General features: G+C 39.2%; 1 protein-coding gene across 3 annotated transcripts in view; it reads left to right on the forward strand.

Annotated features, from left to right (window-relative positions):
- IQGAP2 (IQ motif containing GTPase activating protein 2) overlaps nt 1-16,581 on the forward strand; it is a 275,611-nt gene that overhangs the window by 195,054 nt on the left and 63,976 nt on the right. For all 3 annotated transcript variants that reach the window (XM_012738346.2, XM_012738345.2, XM_076008132.1), the window contains 4 exons: nt 2,411-2,501; nt 7,440-7,607; nt 10,833-10,975; nt 14,962-15,132. In XM_012738346.2, coding sequence (XP_012593800.1) covers nt 2,411-2,501; nt 7,440-7,607; nt 10,833-10,975; nt 14,962-15,132 — 573 coding nt within the window. The remainder of the gene's footprint in view (nt 1-2,410; nt 2,502-7,439; nt 7,608-10,832; nt 10,976-14,961; nt 15,133-16,581) is intronic.

The following is a 16,581-nucleotide window of genomic DNA, read 5'->3' on the forward strand; positions in this document are numbered from 1 at the left end:
TCCTGAGTCCTAAATGATGGAGTTGGTTCTCCAGGCTCCAGTGTTGGTAGTTTTGTCTTTTCATTCACCACACTCTTTTTTTTTTTCCCCTAATAAAAAAAAGATTGTATTTATTTAGAAGCATTCAGAATGTCAACAAAACACCTGTAACTTTTTTTGTTGTTTTTGCAATTACAGAGTGGTATTTAGTTAACAGAGTAACAATTATTTCATATAAGCTGCATCAGATACAACTGAAGATGAAAAAACTACCATCCCCGTATGTAACTTAATCTGTGCTGTGCACCAACAAGAGCCTGCATTAAATGTCCATGTCAATTTATAGCCCCCATGCTGTACTGGGCAAAGTTAGTGGCTATTGAAAATACCACCAGGACAAGGCTAGCTAAAGACACATTTGGTAATGTGATAACTATACACGAAAAGACACACTGTACAGTTTCAAAACAAATCTTACACAGCCTTGCATTTTAATTTTTTTCTTTGAGAGGAGTGAGTTGTGTACAGGGGGGTTAAATGCTTTTCAGACAAGGAAAAAAAAACTGTATTAGAACCAACTTATTCATCATCTTCATCTCTATCTTCTTCCTCCTTCCTCTTCATCTTCCTCATCTTCCTTTTTCTTGCTTTTTTCAGCCTTGACAACTCCTTTTTTTGCTGCATCAGGCTTTCCTTTAACTTGGTATGCAGCAACATCCTTTTTGTATTTTTTTTCCCTTCAGCTTTGCAGCCACCTTTTCCCAAGGCTGCTTGTCACCTGCAGCAGTGTCATTCCACATCTCTCCCAGTTTCTCTGCACCATCACCAATGGGCAGGCTGCGATGTTTTCCTTTGATTTAAGGGGATACTCAGAACAGAAAAAGAAAAAGGCCGAAGAAGGCCTTGGGGGTGCATTGGGATCCTTGAACTTCTTTTATGTTTCTGCTTTAGGAGAGAGATGGGTTTTCATTTCTCTTTCATAATGGGCCTTGTCCACCTTTGCCGTGTCTTCAGACTTTCCTTTCTCTTTAGCAGACATGGTCTTCCACCTCTCAGACCACTTCCTAGAAAACTCTGAGAAGTTGACTAGAGCATCTGGTTGCTGCTGCTGCTGCTGCTGCTTGTCCCTACAAGTTTGCACAAAGAATGTGTCTGATACGTTTTGCCTCTCGGCTTCTCAGGATCTCCTTTGCCTGTGTTTAGTTATTTTTTCTCAGCAAGGCACAGAGTCACCCAGTGCCCGTCGGGCTCTTCCTTGCCCCTGCGCTGTGTCTGTGGAGCTCAGTCTGCTGCAGTGGCTCACCGCAGCCTTGATGTAGGACTTCCAACACAGCACTCATTCATTCCTACATACAGGCAGCATGTTCCCATTTTTTAAATGGAATGTCACATCTTCCCTGAAAATATTTCTACTGTTAATAGTTGCAATATTGGACAAGTATTTATAAAACACAGTTAATACCTGGAAGTCCCATTTAATGTATGCCAGCACTGCATTTATAGCAGTATCATCAGAATCAACTCAAAGTTGTAAAATAGTAAAGAGAATTCAATATGTTTTCATTGCTGCTCTCACTTCCTTTCTGAAGCTGTGCTTACCTACTTAGTCTTTTCTCCCCCTGTGACTCAACACATTGCCAAATGTTAATCCTTTCTTGCCTATTTCTGGATCATGTATCTACAGCTACTGTTGTCCTGATCACATTGTATTATAATTTCCTCGACACATCTGTCTGTCTCCAAAACTAGGCTGTTAGCTCCTTGAGGGCAATCGCCATGTGTTTATTTTGTAAATTTAAAATATCCCATGGTACTGTGGGGCACCCCTTGGAACTTAGTTTGGGAATCAAGGTTATTGACTGGGGGAGAGTATTTGACTAGGGTAGACAGGAAAGACATTTTGGAAGAGATAGCATTTGAGTTGAGGCTTGAATGACAAGAAAAGGCCAGTAGCCATGCAGGTAGGGTTGATTATTATGGCCTGGAGGAGGCTGCTGTGAAGTTCCGGCAGGGAATGGAAAAGTGGAGGGTGTGAGGTGAAGCCAGAGGGGCAGTAGGGACTCATCATCAGAGCTCCAAAGTCCAGGAGAAAGGAGTTTGTGCAGGGGGGAGCTTTTGGGAGAGTGTTAGCAGAGGAGTGGTGTAATGAGATGTCCATTTGGAAGAGATCATCTGGTTCTCAGTAGAGGACAAAGTTGGAAGAAGCAAAAGCAAATAGACCAAGCAGCTGTCCGTTGGGAGATGACAGTGGGCTGGGAAGAAGGGAAAAGTGGTCAGATTTAGAGTCTATTTCTTGTACAATGTAAGGCAATGCTCGGTAGTTGATTATTAAACATCTGTGGAGATTACACTAAAATGGCTCCTGAAAAGCAGTTATTAATCCTGTTTTCTCATCATTCACTGTTCTTTTATCCTATGACATTGTTGACAGAATCCTGAGAGTATTTCTAAAGTTCTTTGGCTGGAGGAAATACAGCAAGCCATCAATGAGGCCAACGGGAACAAAGACAGAGCGAAACAAGGTGAGTATGCGCCTTTTGTTCATGAAACTTGCTTTGCTTGTATTTGGGTATGTGGCTGAAGTCATTTCATTTTTAACTTCTGGAAAGATTTGGACTCTGTTACCAAGTTTTACTTCTTGGTAAAAATTAGTTGGTTGCTTTCTTTTCAATGATTAGATGCTGTCTCCAACAAAATTTGACAGTGTTGCCAAACAAAATCCTGAAAGCAAAAAATGCTTTCTAAGCTCTCAAATTTTATGATTGAATCAAATTTTTTTCTCTTGTTCCTTAGAAAACTACCTCATTTCTGCGTAATAAATGTCCATTCTCCTTTCCATGCCCCTCTTGGTTATTGATCAGGGTTTGCCAGAGAAATAGATCAGTAGGATAGGTCTGTCTATCCATAGGTAGGTAGATACACACACGTACATGCATACTTACATATACAGAGAGAGTGTATAGATATTTTAAGGAATTGGCTCACTGGACTAAAGAAGATGGTGAGTCAAAATTTGTAGGGCAGGCTGGCAGGGGATAGGTATCAGCACTTAGTCACCAAGGTAGGTGAATGTGGTTACTGTCAAGCACAGTAATTGGAATAGTCTGACTCACAGAGACCTGTGGAGTTGGCTAATTGATCAAGACACTCCTAGAAATAAAACAGACTGGTAATCTACTCAATTCCTACTTAATCTATACAAGTAGAAGAGTTCTAGATCAAGTGAACAGAAGTCTAACTTGAATCATCAGAACAAAAAGTCACAGTCCCTCAGTCACTTCCCAGACTAAAGCCAGTTTATAAACCCAGAACCCCTCAAATGAAAGGGAGGCCAATTCCCTTGAGGAAAGACCCTGCCACACGACCAGAAATTTATACTATTAATCTTCCAGACTTTCCCAAAGGAACCTATGGCTTTTTACCAGGGTGACTACACTTGGTGAAAGGGACATAACCAGACTTTTCAGGGATTACTGGGCACTGGCTCTGAACTGACACTAATTCCAGGAGACCCTAACTATTACTGTGGTTCACTAGTCGGAGTAGGGGCTTGTGGAGGTCAGGTGATCAATGCAGTTTTAGCTTGAGTCCGTCTCACAGTGCGTCCCCAAACCCACCCTATGGTTACTTCCCTGGTTCCATAGTACATAATTAGAATAGGTATAATCCTCAACTGGCAGAATCCCCATACTGGTTCAAATGATGAAAATTTTTATTTTATCTTAACCCTCTATTTTAAAGGAGGAATAGTATGAAAATATACATGACAATCTGAAATAGCTTCTAAACTGATATACTAACACTCTCCATATTATGAATACCCTATATAGATTAAAATAAGATTCCTAAAATTATAGTTCATTAACCTGCCAACTCATGGCATAATTAGAATTTCTTCCAGTGTATCAGATTAGAGTACTCTTAAGATGCCTTAGCATTATTCCACAGATGTGCTTTTAACTTTGGAAACATCTGCAAGAAACATGTGGTTTTTATTTCCTTAGCTCGGAAATATGTCTATTTCTCAAACTTGAACTTTTATACCCTTAGGAACTTTGAAATCTTTCCTTTCTAGCACTCTACTCCTTAAGGAAAAAAGTAATAAAGTTGAACTGTGTGGGTAAGAGATTTAAATATAAAACTGAAGGCAACCATAGTCTGAAAAGAGACTTTTAAGAAATTAGATTGTAATATAGATATCCAAATAGCCTTAAATAGTTATGATTTTTCTCTTAAAGATCAAACCGATTTAGAAGTTATTTTATTCCTTTTATTCATTGTTCTTCTTACTTTGGGCCTGCAAATGTTGATCGTGTTTTTCACATCAAGACTCATGGCTCTATTGACTATGAAAGTGAGAGGTTTCCTCAAATGTGTGATTTTGTACTCTATACTTCCCCATCTAAAATCCCATCTTCTCCCTCTGTCCTGTCCCTCAGAAGAGTTGATATACTTTCTTCTATGATATATACCAACAACAAAAATTTTCCGAAGTTAAATCCATCTATATTCTGATGTCAGGAATTTTCTGGGTTTTCAATAGGAATTTAATCTTACTTTTAAAAGCATTCCTTTACCCTTTGCATGAAGACTTAAAACAGATTCTGGTCACATGCTATAAGCATCAAACATACTCCCAGATTATTTGATAAGAGAAAATGTATTGGCCCATATATTTTACCACAAGCAAGATTTAAAAAGGCAGAGTAACTGAAGTCTCCTTCATTTTGGCCTAGGGTTCACTTTCACTGGAGTATCTTGCTTGCTTTTAAAGTAGGTTTGCCTCTATTTTTGACTCCTTAGAGCAATGTTTCACAACCTTTTTTTCATTATTTCACCCTAAGGAATCTTTTTAGACTTTTTTTTTTTTTTTTTTTTTTTGCCTAATCACTCCTTACCATGAAATTTTTTTTTTTTTTTTTTTTGAGACAGAGTCTCACTTTGTTGTCCAGGCTAGAGTGAGTGCCGTGGTGTCAGCCTAGCTCACAGCAACCTCAAACTCCTGGGCTTGAGTGATCCTTCTGCCTCAGCCCCCCGAGTAGCTGGGACTACAGGCATGCGCCACCATGCCCGGCTAATTTTTTATATATATATCAGTTGGCCAATTAATTTCTTTCTATTTATAGTAGAGACGGGGTCTCGCTCTTGCTCAGGCTGGTTTTGAACTCCTGACCTCGAGCAATCCGCCCGCCTCGGCCTCCCAAGAGCTAGGATTACAGGCGTGAGCCACAGCGCCCGGCCTTACCATGAAATTTTAATGCCACAGATATAGTGTGTACCTGTTCATGTACCATATGTAGATCTATGCCTTATACATAAAAAGATTTTTTCATTCCCACCCCACAAAAAACAATTTTTGCTCAGGTTGTATTGCCTGCATTGCGAATGCATGCCTTAAGTGAGCCTGCTAGTATAGGACTTAAGATAAAAAGCAAACATTTTTTTTGGATCTCTTGGGAGATTTATGGGAGGTTTTTTTCATTTGTTCCTTAACAGAAACGTACCTGACTTTCTGGAGATCACTTATTTAACATCTTCAACTATCTAGAACTTAACTACAACCCACAGATTAAGTAAAACAAAGTAAATGTCCCAAAGCCTGTACATTAGAGCTGATCTACTTTACTTACTGGGGACCCCTCAGACATACCGATTGAACCTATTGATTCTTAGGCATGACTCTATTATAATATCTTTGGTTGTCTGTCTTCCTGACTCAAGGGGATGTCAGAAGCCACAAATCACAAAGTAGAAAGTGTTTGGCTGCCATAGGCAGGCACACAGATGTCAATAAGAAATGATAGTTTGTTGACAGCAAAGGAAAAGGGAAAAGCTACAAAGCATAGGAGTTAGAGTCCACTTAGGGCAGAGAAAATAAGCCCAAACACCTCTATAGTCCTCAAAAGTATCACTATATTATACACAGTATAATTTTAATGACATGAAGGACTCTTCTGGCAGCTCGTAGCAGACATTAAGTACCTACTGTGTACCAGACTGTGGGTACAATGAAGAGCAAGATAGCAACTATTAAGGCATGTTTTAGAGTTTTATTGAAAATGGTTTCTATTGAGATGAGAACTGGTATGTAAGGAATTAGCCTCAGTTATCCGAGAATTGGCCTGTGGACCAGCTCCTTGTACATCAATACTCACGATATGAATATAGGCAAGAAATCCCTGCCTTTTTTAGTGTTGTTTTATGAGGAAAATAACATTTTACTGAGTTAGTTAGATGAAGCTATCAGGTGTAATTCACGTTAGAATTCTTCGTCGTTTACTTGTTCCTTCTGCTTCTCTCAGACCACAGACTTCTCAAATGCTAGTACTACATCTTTTTCCATCCTAGAGAAGAGGAAAAAGGAAGATGGTTCACCCATTTCCTCCTAATCTGTATACGCACAAGAACGTACTGCTGTACCTTTTGTTCAGCCACCATTGGCGTGTGCTAGAGAAGTCCTCCTTCAGTCTTTATGTGGCCCTCCAGGTTTTCATGGCTTTGGCTCCAGGTTCCTGTAGGTTGAGCTGTTTTTCTTGCCTCTTCACCCCCCATAGTGCTATGCGCATGTGAACACAGTTTGAGTACAGCAATATCATTTAACACTTGTAGAGTTTATGTGTGTAAGAAAAAATATCCATCTCTCCCCTTTTCATTAAGATCTTTTTTCATCAAGGAAATATTTTAACCTGGCTTCTTCCTTTGTTTTTTGTTTGTTTGTTTGTTTTTTGTTCTCCATTTCTAACTCACTATTGGTTGTAAAAACAGTAGTTTCGTTGGTTGGGCCCAGCATTCTTACCTGGAACTAAAGAGATACTAAAGAATTCACTAAGTTAACTTGCTTTAAGCAATTCACTAAGTTTAACTTTCTTTAGGTTTTGTTCATGGAGACAGGCAGATATTTGCAATGGGATAAAATGCTTGTTAGGTCTAAACTGGCTTCAGAGGCAAGTTTCTGGACTCCATTACACATGGCCATTCCAGCTGTACCCTTCTAGAACATTTGTTAAGGTTGCTTATGACAGTCTTGCCACATATACTACCACAATACCAGAGAGTACTAGGATTTCCATAGTTTAAATAGCATTTTTTTTATCTTCAAATAGTAGATGCCTTTGTAAAGCTGGTACTCAAAGACAGATTAATGACCTAGGTCAGGGCTGCCCATCTACTGTTGTTATGCATTCACCGTGTTTCATAGATTACTACAGCAAGCAAAACCCAGTGCCTTGACACTGCAAAAGAATAACCAGGAAATATTGTGGTTTTTAATAAACCGTGCTCTCATGGAATCTTACTCTTACAACCTAAACTGATAGATGAGTTGGTTATTGGCTCAGGCATATGTGGTACGTAAAAAGGTTTAATACTAATGCGTTCCTCAAAGTATGAATTATATATTTGCATGCCTTTGAAGTAAAAGATAACCATTAACAAGAAACATTTTTTTTCTTGTTACCCAGGTGTTACGCTGATCATTGATGTTAATCAGTGTTTGGAGGGGAAAAAACCAAATGATATTTTGTCTATATTGAAGTCTTCTGCTTGTAATGCAAATGACATAATCCCTGAATGTGCTGACAGGTACTATGAAGCCCTTGAGAAGGCAAAAGGGCTCAAAACTGGAAAAGGTAAGTTTTTGTGTTACTTAGCGCAAACTAAATGTTTTAAATATGATGGTTTCTATGGTATTATAGCTTCTTAATTTTAAGATAACTATTGTTTTCAGGTGTACATTTCTGAATTTTTTTTATCTGTGGCAAAGGAAATATTTTTAGACCTTTCTTTCTTTCTTGGAAAGCTGTAATGGATTCAGTGGCAATACATGGTGGCATCATAGAATTGAGATAATATGGTATTTGAGGAGGCTTTGCCTTATATGTGTCATGCTTGTTGATCCATTCTGCCAGTGATATAAGCAAATTTTTACAGTAGCATTTTCTCTCACTTAATCCTTTGTGAGACAAATGATATATGATTGCATAGTATTAAGTAGGAGTAAAGAGTGATTTTGAATATGTGGAATAAAGTATAGTGAACTGGTCTGCCAGGGATCAGCTGGCAAATACTTGTGCCTACTGAGTCCAATGGCAGATCATGAAATGTCAGCTCTGGAAAGTATCTTTGAAATCATGCAGCTTAATACTCAGTCTTCAGACTTGGAAACTGACATTGAGATTTCCAACAAAAGGAGAAAATGACAGCCCCTATTCTTGGCTACTCTGAATGATACTGCTGTAAACACGTCCAAGTTTTTGGATGGACATATCCTTTTGTACAATTAATTTTTGTATATTTATTTTATATCCTATAATCTTGCTGATCTCATTTATTCTAATAGTTTTAGTAAATTCCTTGTGCTACCACCTGTTTTGTTTTTTTTCTTTAATTACAGACAGGATCTCACTCTGTCACCCAGACTGGTATACAGTGGCACAATCATAGATCACTGTAACCTTGACCTCCTGGGTTCAAGCCATCCTCCTGCCTCAGCCTCCCGAGTAGTAGTAGTACAGGCATGCACCACCACGCCCAGCTAATTTTTCTTCTTCTTCTTCTTTCTTTGTTCTTCTTCCTTCTTTCTCCTTCCTTCTTCCTTCTTCTTTCTTCTTATATTTTTTAGAGACAGGATCTTGTTATGTTGCCCAGGCTGGTCTCCAACTCCTGGTCTCAAGCAGTACTCCCACCTAAGCCTCCCAAAGCGCTGGGATTACAGGCATGAGCCACTGTACCTGGCTTGCCACCTGTTTTTATAAGTAAAGTCTTGCTGAAATCCAGCCACACTCATTAATTTATATTATGGTCTCTGGCTGCTTTTATTCTACACTAGTAGAGTTGAGTAGTTATTTCAGAGACCTGTAGCCCACAAAGCTGAAAATGTTTACTCTTTGGCCCTTTAAAGAAGTTTGCTGACCCCTGCTCTAGAAAGAAGCGAAGCTTTCTGGGACTTTCACCCAGGTTGATGACTTTCACCCCCAGATAGAGCTATGAACATTATTTTGGGGAGTGCACAGGATAATTTATTCCTCTCTCTCTCGCCTCTGGTTCTAGGATGTCTATGCTTTCCATAACTGAAGTGTCCCCTGCCAGGTGAATTACTCAGCCTTCTAACTCAGTTTAGCCCTATATAGGTATAATTTTGTCTGGAAGGCATCTAGAAAGTATGCCTCCTTTTAGAATGTTCACCACCTCTTAATTAACTGGAATCTTTCTCCTTTGTGTTCTCCTTAAAGGTCTGTGATTAGTGTTTTTACTATAAGTAACAAAGCAGCTACATTTCTTAGGAAAAATATTTGGATCATGTGCTGGAAAGCAGCTCTGCTCAGCCTCTGATCTTACTATAAATTCAAGCTAAATATGAAAGTGGTAGGAATTGTCCTTTCCTCTTACCCAGTCGTATTGCGACCCAAGTAGAGCCTCCTGACACCAATGTGCTTGGCTTTTCACTTCTCAGGTCAAGTGACGGGAGGAACATTTTCACCCATTTTGCTTGCCTTCGTTCCTTCCCATTGACAGAGTTGCTTTAAGAAGGCTGATTATTCTTCTGAAAGCATTTATGAATCTGACAGCTATTGGTGATCGAAAATATAATAATTACTTGTGAACATTCCAATTTGATGTTCAATTTACATTGCATGTTCTAGTAAACCAGTGTTTCTAAACAGGTGAACACCTTGTCTGCCCATTTGAAAAGAGATAAGTCTCTCTGCCTGGGCATTCACAAATAGAACATTTATTTTTTTTTTTTTTTTTTTTTTTTCTTTTTTTTTTTTTTAGAATTAGTTACCCACATGCATACAAATAGAACATTTAAAGACAAAAGGAATCAATGCATATTAAAGGGCCTTAATGTTACCTCTGTTTCGTTATTTGAATTCATTTCAATATTCTGTGAAGACATTTACTTGACCTTTGATTTACCCATAAAGGCAGTAAGTCTAATACTCACTTGGTAGCAGCTGATTTGGCTTAGTCTACATTCGAACTTTAAAACTTTTTTTGTATTTAGCTGTCTGGCCTGGGACAGGGATCATGACCATTCAGCAAAATAAAACGATTTCTAAATATGAAGTGTAGTTCATGGATTCGTGAGAAGGAGATGTACTTCTTGGCCAATTTAAGCCATGCCAGACATAGGTTTTTCGAACACTCCCCCGACACACACAAATCCTGTCAATATTTGTTTTAACTATTTTGTGCGGTTGCATGGAGTAAGATGAGTCAGAGGGACCAGGAATTTTCTTTTTTCCCTAGTTTAGTTGACCTTTGTGTTGTACATTTGACATTTTGTACTTTGGATAAAGTTGTCTCCAAAGGTGAGTCACTTTTGCTTTGGTTTAATTCAGATCATTGGTCCTTCTTAAATATGAGCCACAGTCCTTGTGGGTCACTCCTTATTGGAGAAATTGCTGGAAGATTTTGTAAGCAAATGGGATTTTGCTCATTGGTCTCCCTTGTCTACATGGATGTACATCACATGTAGACACCACATGTAGGCAACACTACATGTAGACAAAGGAGACCACGTGTTCGATGGCAGATGTCTATATATATATTCCTTGTTCCTTTTCCTTCTCTTTGGCTGTTTTTTTACTCTTATCATCTTCATGAAAGATTTGAGATTCAGAACTAGCATTAGACATTTGTCTTTCTTCCTTTTCTTTGCCTTAGCAGAGATCTGCCATCGAATACATTGATTTTGTTCCATGTTAGCAGATCATTTCTAATGCCTTTAACCTTAGGTCATCTGAATGTTTGGTGAAAAACATATTTATGAAGTTATTTTACATATTGAAGAAACTACTGTTTAAGGATTCAGTGCTTCTCTGTAGAATTTAACAAACTTTTTTCTTTAGTGTCTAATGAAGGTTCATGGCTCAAACTCACCCTGCAGGAGAAATATGACTACTATTACAACGTTGATTCAAAAGAGGGTTCCTGGGTCCTGCCTGAATCATACTTCTGTAAGGAATCATGGCTCACGGAAAAAGAAATTGAGGTAGGAAGTTGGTGTTGGATGGAAAATAGTATTGTATAAAGATATGTGGGATTGGTTTTCTATTTTTGAATCATTGAAATGATGAACTAATTTGAAGGCTAATTTGAAGGCAACTTATTTGAAGGCTGGATATGGAAGAAAGTCTTCATGAACTGCAGTGGAACGTGCCTGCATTGTTTCCAACTCTTAGAATTTTGCCCATATTGGCATAACAAAACCAAATAGAGCAGGGAGAAGAAAGCTTTTGCAGTTTATTTGGGATGGTGATTATCCTAAGAAATCAAGTTTCAGGATTTCCTTGACACAGTTAAGCTTAATTAGTGACAAGTCCTTGGTTGTCAGTATACAAAATGTATTATTCCCCCCGCCCTCCAGCCTGCAACTTGACCTTTCAAACCAAAATATCATTTTTTCCTACAAAATGCTGGAGATGGCATCTCTGCCACAGCTGATCCCAGCCATCCCCAGGATGGCTTCAGGAGCAAAGGACAGAGTTGGGCAAAGAACAGGATGGGTAAATAAATGTTTGCTTCTTCTAAGATAATCTTCTTAGCATAGTTTCATTACTTTACATAATTTCTGGAATTCTGGATGAACCTATGTCCAAATATAAGTGCCATCAGCACAACTGAGTGTATTTCATACTTGGCTTTTGATTAACTGGCATAAAAATTAGCCCTATGTCCATATATTGTACTAACCAAGAGTTAAACATGCTATACTAAATTAGAATTTGTATTTAAACAGTAAAGATCCTTTTTAATTTATCCTTGACACATATTTGAAAGCTTTCTTTTACCACATTTTACTTATCAAAAGCAATTTATCAGCTGGGTATGGTGGCTCACGCCTGTAATCCTAGCACTCAGGGAGGCTAAGGCAGGAGGATTGCTTGAGCTCAGGAGTTTGAGACCAGCCTGAGCAAGAGTGAGACCTCATCTCTACAAAAAATAGAAAAATTAGCTTGTCATGGTAGCAGGAGCCTGTAATCCCAGCATTTGGGGAGGCTGAGGTAGGAGGATCACTTGAGCCTGGGAGCTTGAAGTTGTGGTGAGCTATGATGATACCACTGCACTCTAACCAGGGCAACAGAGCCAGACTCTGTCTTAAGGTAAAAAAAAAATTGATCCCCTCCTCCCATTTCTTTTTAACCGAACTATATAAACAGTCCCTATCTGAGCTGCTTATTAGGAGCAAAGAAACAATGTGTTAGTTAACATATACAGAATAGTTATTGGCTGTTGGAACATGTAATATGTTAAATATAGGAAGAAAAAACACATTTAGAAGTGTCGACATTAGAATCTGTTGCGCAAGTGCTTTTTGTCATTATATGTATACGTAGACTGGCTTAAGTCTTAGGGCACCTACTAATTTCCTCCCGTGCCTTGTCCATTTTAGTCCTAATTCTCTCGCAAATATTCCATTTTTATATGTATAGGATCCAAGGGATACATATTTTATTTATACACACACACACACACACACACACGAAAAAAGCTATTAGAAAACATAAGGCCAAAGAGCTTCTTTCCAGTTTCAGTTCTAGGTCACTTAATTTCATCCATTTTTTTTTTTTTAGTTCTCCCTCCATGCATAGAGAAATGAGGAGAGCATTTTGCCAATAGATGGACTTGTCTGATCATGGCCTTATCAGATCTGAGTATTTATGTTCTTAACACAGAAGTAAGGATCTAGGTCAGGTGTCCTTGCGGCCCGCCAAGGACATTTATCCGGCCCGCCAGGTGTTTTTGCTGCTGCTGCCTGTCCTGCTTAGCAGCTGACTCACCCCGGGCCCACAGTGCGCACTCTCCAATGGTCTGAGGGACAGTGAACTGGCCCCCTGTTTAAAAAGTTTGAGGCCCCCTGATCTAGGTGCTTGGAATGGATGTCCTGAAACAAAAGGAGACTGAGCCATAAGCAAGTAATGAGGCCAGCGTGGCCTTCTGTGTGAGGTGGTTCCTTGCTTTGTCTGAGGTTGGTGGAAAGCCGTGAAGAAATGGCAGAGTAAAGTCAGAGGAATGTGAAACTTCTGAAATAAGTTAGGGTCAAAAGTAATCTTTTAACGACCCAAAGAATGTATAGCACTTCAAATAAGGTCTTCTGAAATCAAAAACATAGCCCAGTACCCCATGTTGGTACAGAGTTTCACTTTCTAATGCACTTTCATGTCATGTTGATCCCTAAATCATTCTCTGAGTAGAAGTAGAGCAAATATTCTCATCTTACATTGTTATAGATGGGGAAACTGAGGCACAGAGGGGGTGAAGCAACTGTACTAATTCTACAATTTGTACAGATTTCATCAACGAACAGAGGTTTATTCCCAGTGTTCCAATTTCTAGTTTTGTATCTTTTCCGCTTTTCACATTGTTTTTGACGTGGCCACAAGTATTTCTGAGTGCCCATTGCTCTGGAATTACTAACACAAGTTGGAGGCTTAAGAAATAGATTTATTCTAACACAGATACACTGTTCCTTTAAAAAGTGAGTACCGCTTCCCAAGGGGGAAATACTCTTGAAGGAATGCTCACCAAAATTGCTTTGGACTTAAGATCAAAAGTTGGACCCAAAAGATAAGAAAATTGCTGGTCCAGGCATTTTTAGTATGTTTATAGAGAAAATGCTGACAATAATTGAGTTCTGTTTTGGAAAAAAAAAATAGAATGCACAAATACAGATCTTATAGAATCACTAAAAGTCAACAACATCAAAGATACCACATTGTTGCAGTATTGTGGACAGAATCACCAATACAGCATTTACTAAAACTTAGGGGAAAAATGTGGCCTGAGTTTGACAGTGCTACCAAAAATTCTTGACCATGAGAAGATAGTGAAGAACATTGTTTACTAACTAATTTCAGATGTTCAAAGTTCTTATAATTTTTAAGGAAATGACCTTGTAGCAGTGAATTGTTAGTGCTAAATTTTTAAAAGCTGAAATTATGAACCTACTAAAAAATCATACGCCATGATTGAAAAGACATATCAAACTTTAAAGAAGCAGCATCGAAGAGTTAAAATTTGTAATTAAAATTGCTCATTGAAAGTTGCCCCAGGTGTGACTTTTTGTTACATTGAGCATCAGTCTGTTAAAATAATTAAAACAGTGGAGGGTCTAACACGGTAAAAGAAAAAAAAATTGTATTTCTTCTAAACAACCTGAAGTGACTGATTTTATTCAGTGAACGCACATATATGTGCCCCCTCTTAAAGGTGGTTATGCATCTTTTCTATCATTTCACTTTTATCGTTTGACCAACTGTTGATCCCAGTCGCACTGGATAAGAGTCATCAGCTGAAGTGAGTCCAGTCTTTGCTAGCATCTCTCAATGACCAGAAAAGGAAACCCGGTTCATAGCCCACATAAAACCTTCTTATAACCCCTTTCTCTCTTTGTTCTCATTCCTCTAGATCTCCTGTCTGCCCTTGATCACTTTTGTCTTTACTCTCTCACCGGCTTTCCTTCTGCCCACACATTTTGTTTTGTCCCAGAGCATCATTGTGAGTTCTCCCCCAGCTCCTTGCGGGGTTCTGCCTGCTCTGGCCTGAGGAAAAAAAGGGGGGGGGGAGGGAAGCCTGAGGACCTCACAGGCACTGCTGCCTCTTCCTCAGCAGCCCAAGGGAGTGAGGAGGTAACGCGTGTTTTTACGGTAATCATCCTTATCCCTTTTATGTTGTGGAGCTCGAGCCTCACGCCTGGTCCTTCCTGCATCATCCATACTTCTCTGCCTCCAAATCCTGAAACCATTCAGCTGTGTTATCATACCAGCTCAGTACCGAGCTCAGAGGATTCCAAAATCATGTCACTAGAAAGAAGCTAAGCCAGTTCATCCCTTGGCTCTGGTTAAAATCTGTTTTTAAAACCAAGCCAAAAAGAGAAATCCGTAGCATTTTTCTAAAAGATAAACTATCCAGAAGCTATTTTATGTGCTCCTTTCACCTGATGTGTGACGTGTAACCATAAGAAATATCTCTTGCCAGGATGTTATTGAGGAAGTCACGCTAGGTTACATGCGTGAGAAGATGTGGTCTGCTTCAGAAGATTTGCTGCTTCGCTTTCGAAGCACAACCTCAGGAAACATCCTTATGGAAGAGTTTGAAGCTAGGAAATCATTTTTCTATGGACAAGAAAAGAATGTGGTGAAAATACAGGTATGTGAATCACCTACCACTGCTTACAGAAAACTGTCATATCCCCTGAAAATGTTTTATTTCATGACAGGACACTCAACTCCCAGCATTCTCATGAATCTGACCACAGAGTTTTACTTGATCAGCGCCCTGTACTCTGTTTCACCAAGGCTTTAAGATGGGCAGTGTCTTGATGACGAATGACTTTTCACCTGTGGTCTTCTGGAGAGCGTTCAGGAGCGCTGTGTACTTGTACCGACCCACCTGCCGCCACCCTAGTTGGAGCCAAAGGGATACCTCAGAATCAAAGCTTCATTTCTCTAAGAAGCTGGATCTCCGTGTGCTACTTCCTGTCTGACTCCGAGGCTTTGTGATTTGGTTTTTTAGTGGTCAGTGGTTGTTGAGTGGCATATGCATTTCTGTGCTCTTCTGGCCTGAAGAACTAATGAAATAAAACACATTTCGCATCTCCAAGAGTATCTTCTCCCTTCCACAATCTTTCTTTCTTCATTTAGGCCTTCGGGAGAAATCCTCATTCCCAAATTTTTATTTTAAGTTATTCTTAAGCCTATATGACTTGTCTGAACTTTCTGGTTGGCAAGGGAAGAACTTGCCAGATTTAGATGTTGATTCTCTCTATCCCCCTAGCATCCTCTACCAACCACCACACTGGCTTCCAGAAGCCTGCACGTTTGTCTTTTTGTGATGTGTCCAAAGTGATACTTTTATTGACTGGCAGAGTTTCATGGGGTTTCATTTCAGCTAGTAACTATGACATTTCCTAAATGGAAAGATTTCCTGTTCAACAGCTTCTGTTTTGTGGTCACTAATTAACTCATTTGCTTTCCCCACCTATCTGTAATGTCCAGGGAAGAAAATGAGTTTTACAAATATTTGTCTTCTTGTGTCTTGCATGTGATAAATGCTCAAATGTTTGAATTTGCTCAGAGATTCAGGTATTAGCAAGGCAGAAATGATAAAATTTTTCAAAGAAATTTCTACTATAAACCTGACACTCAAATGATTCTTCTAGGTGAGCCAATAAGTTTTCCAGTTTATTCTTTTAAACAAATGGTAGACAAAACACAGGCAGTGAACAAAAGCCTAAAAATAGAGTCATCTGCACTGATGTTGCAGCTCTAATTTTGCACCAAATGCAAAGTGTTCAGCAAATGGGATGCAGTTTGGACCAAGCCCCACACTCTCCAATCTCGAGGTACAGAGCAGTGTTGCAGTTGGAAGACACACTGAAGAGCCCACCAGTGTAGAGTCCTTCTGATACTAGAATCTGGGGCTGAGGTATGAGAGGGTTGGAGGAAGGACAGGAATAATCATTCGGAGCCTTTTTCTTCCACCTCAGCAAAGGCAGCAGGATTGAAGAAGCAGCCATCAAACTATGAAATTATCCCACCATGCTATTTTTTTCCTACTCTTCTGACAGTTTTCTAACAAGCAGGGCATGAGATCTAC

Source organism: Microcebus murinus, chromosome 11 (genome assembly GCF_040939455.1).
Source record: "Microcebus murinus isolate Inina chromosome 11, M.murinus_Inina_mat1.0, whole genome shotgun sequence".
Taxonomy (NCBI): domain Eukaryota; kingdom Metazoa; phylum Chordata; class Mammalia; order Primates; family Cheirogaleidae; genus Microcebus; species Microcebus murinus.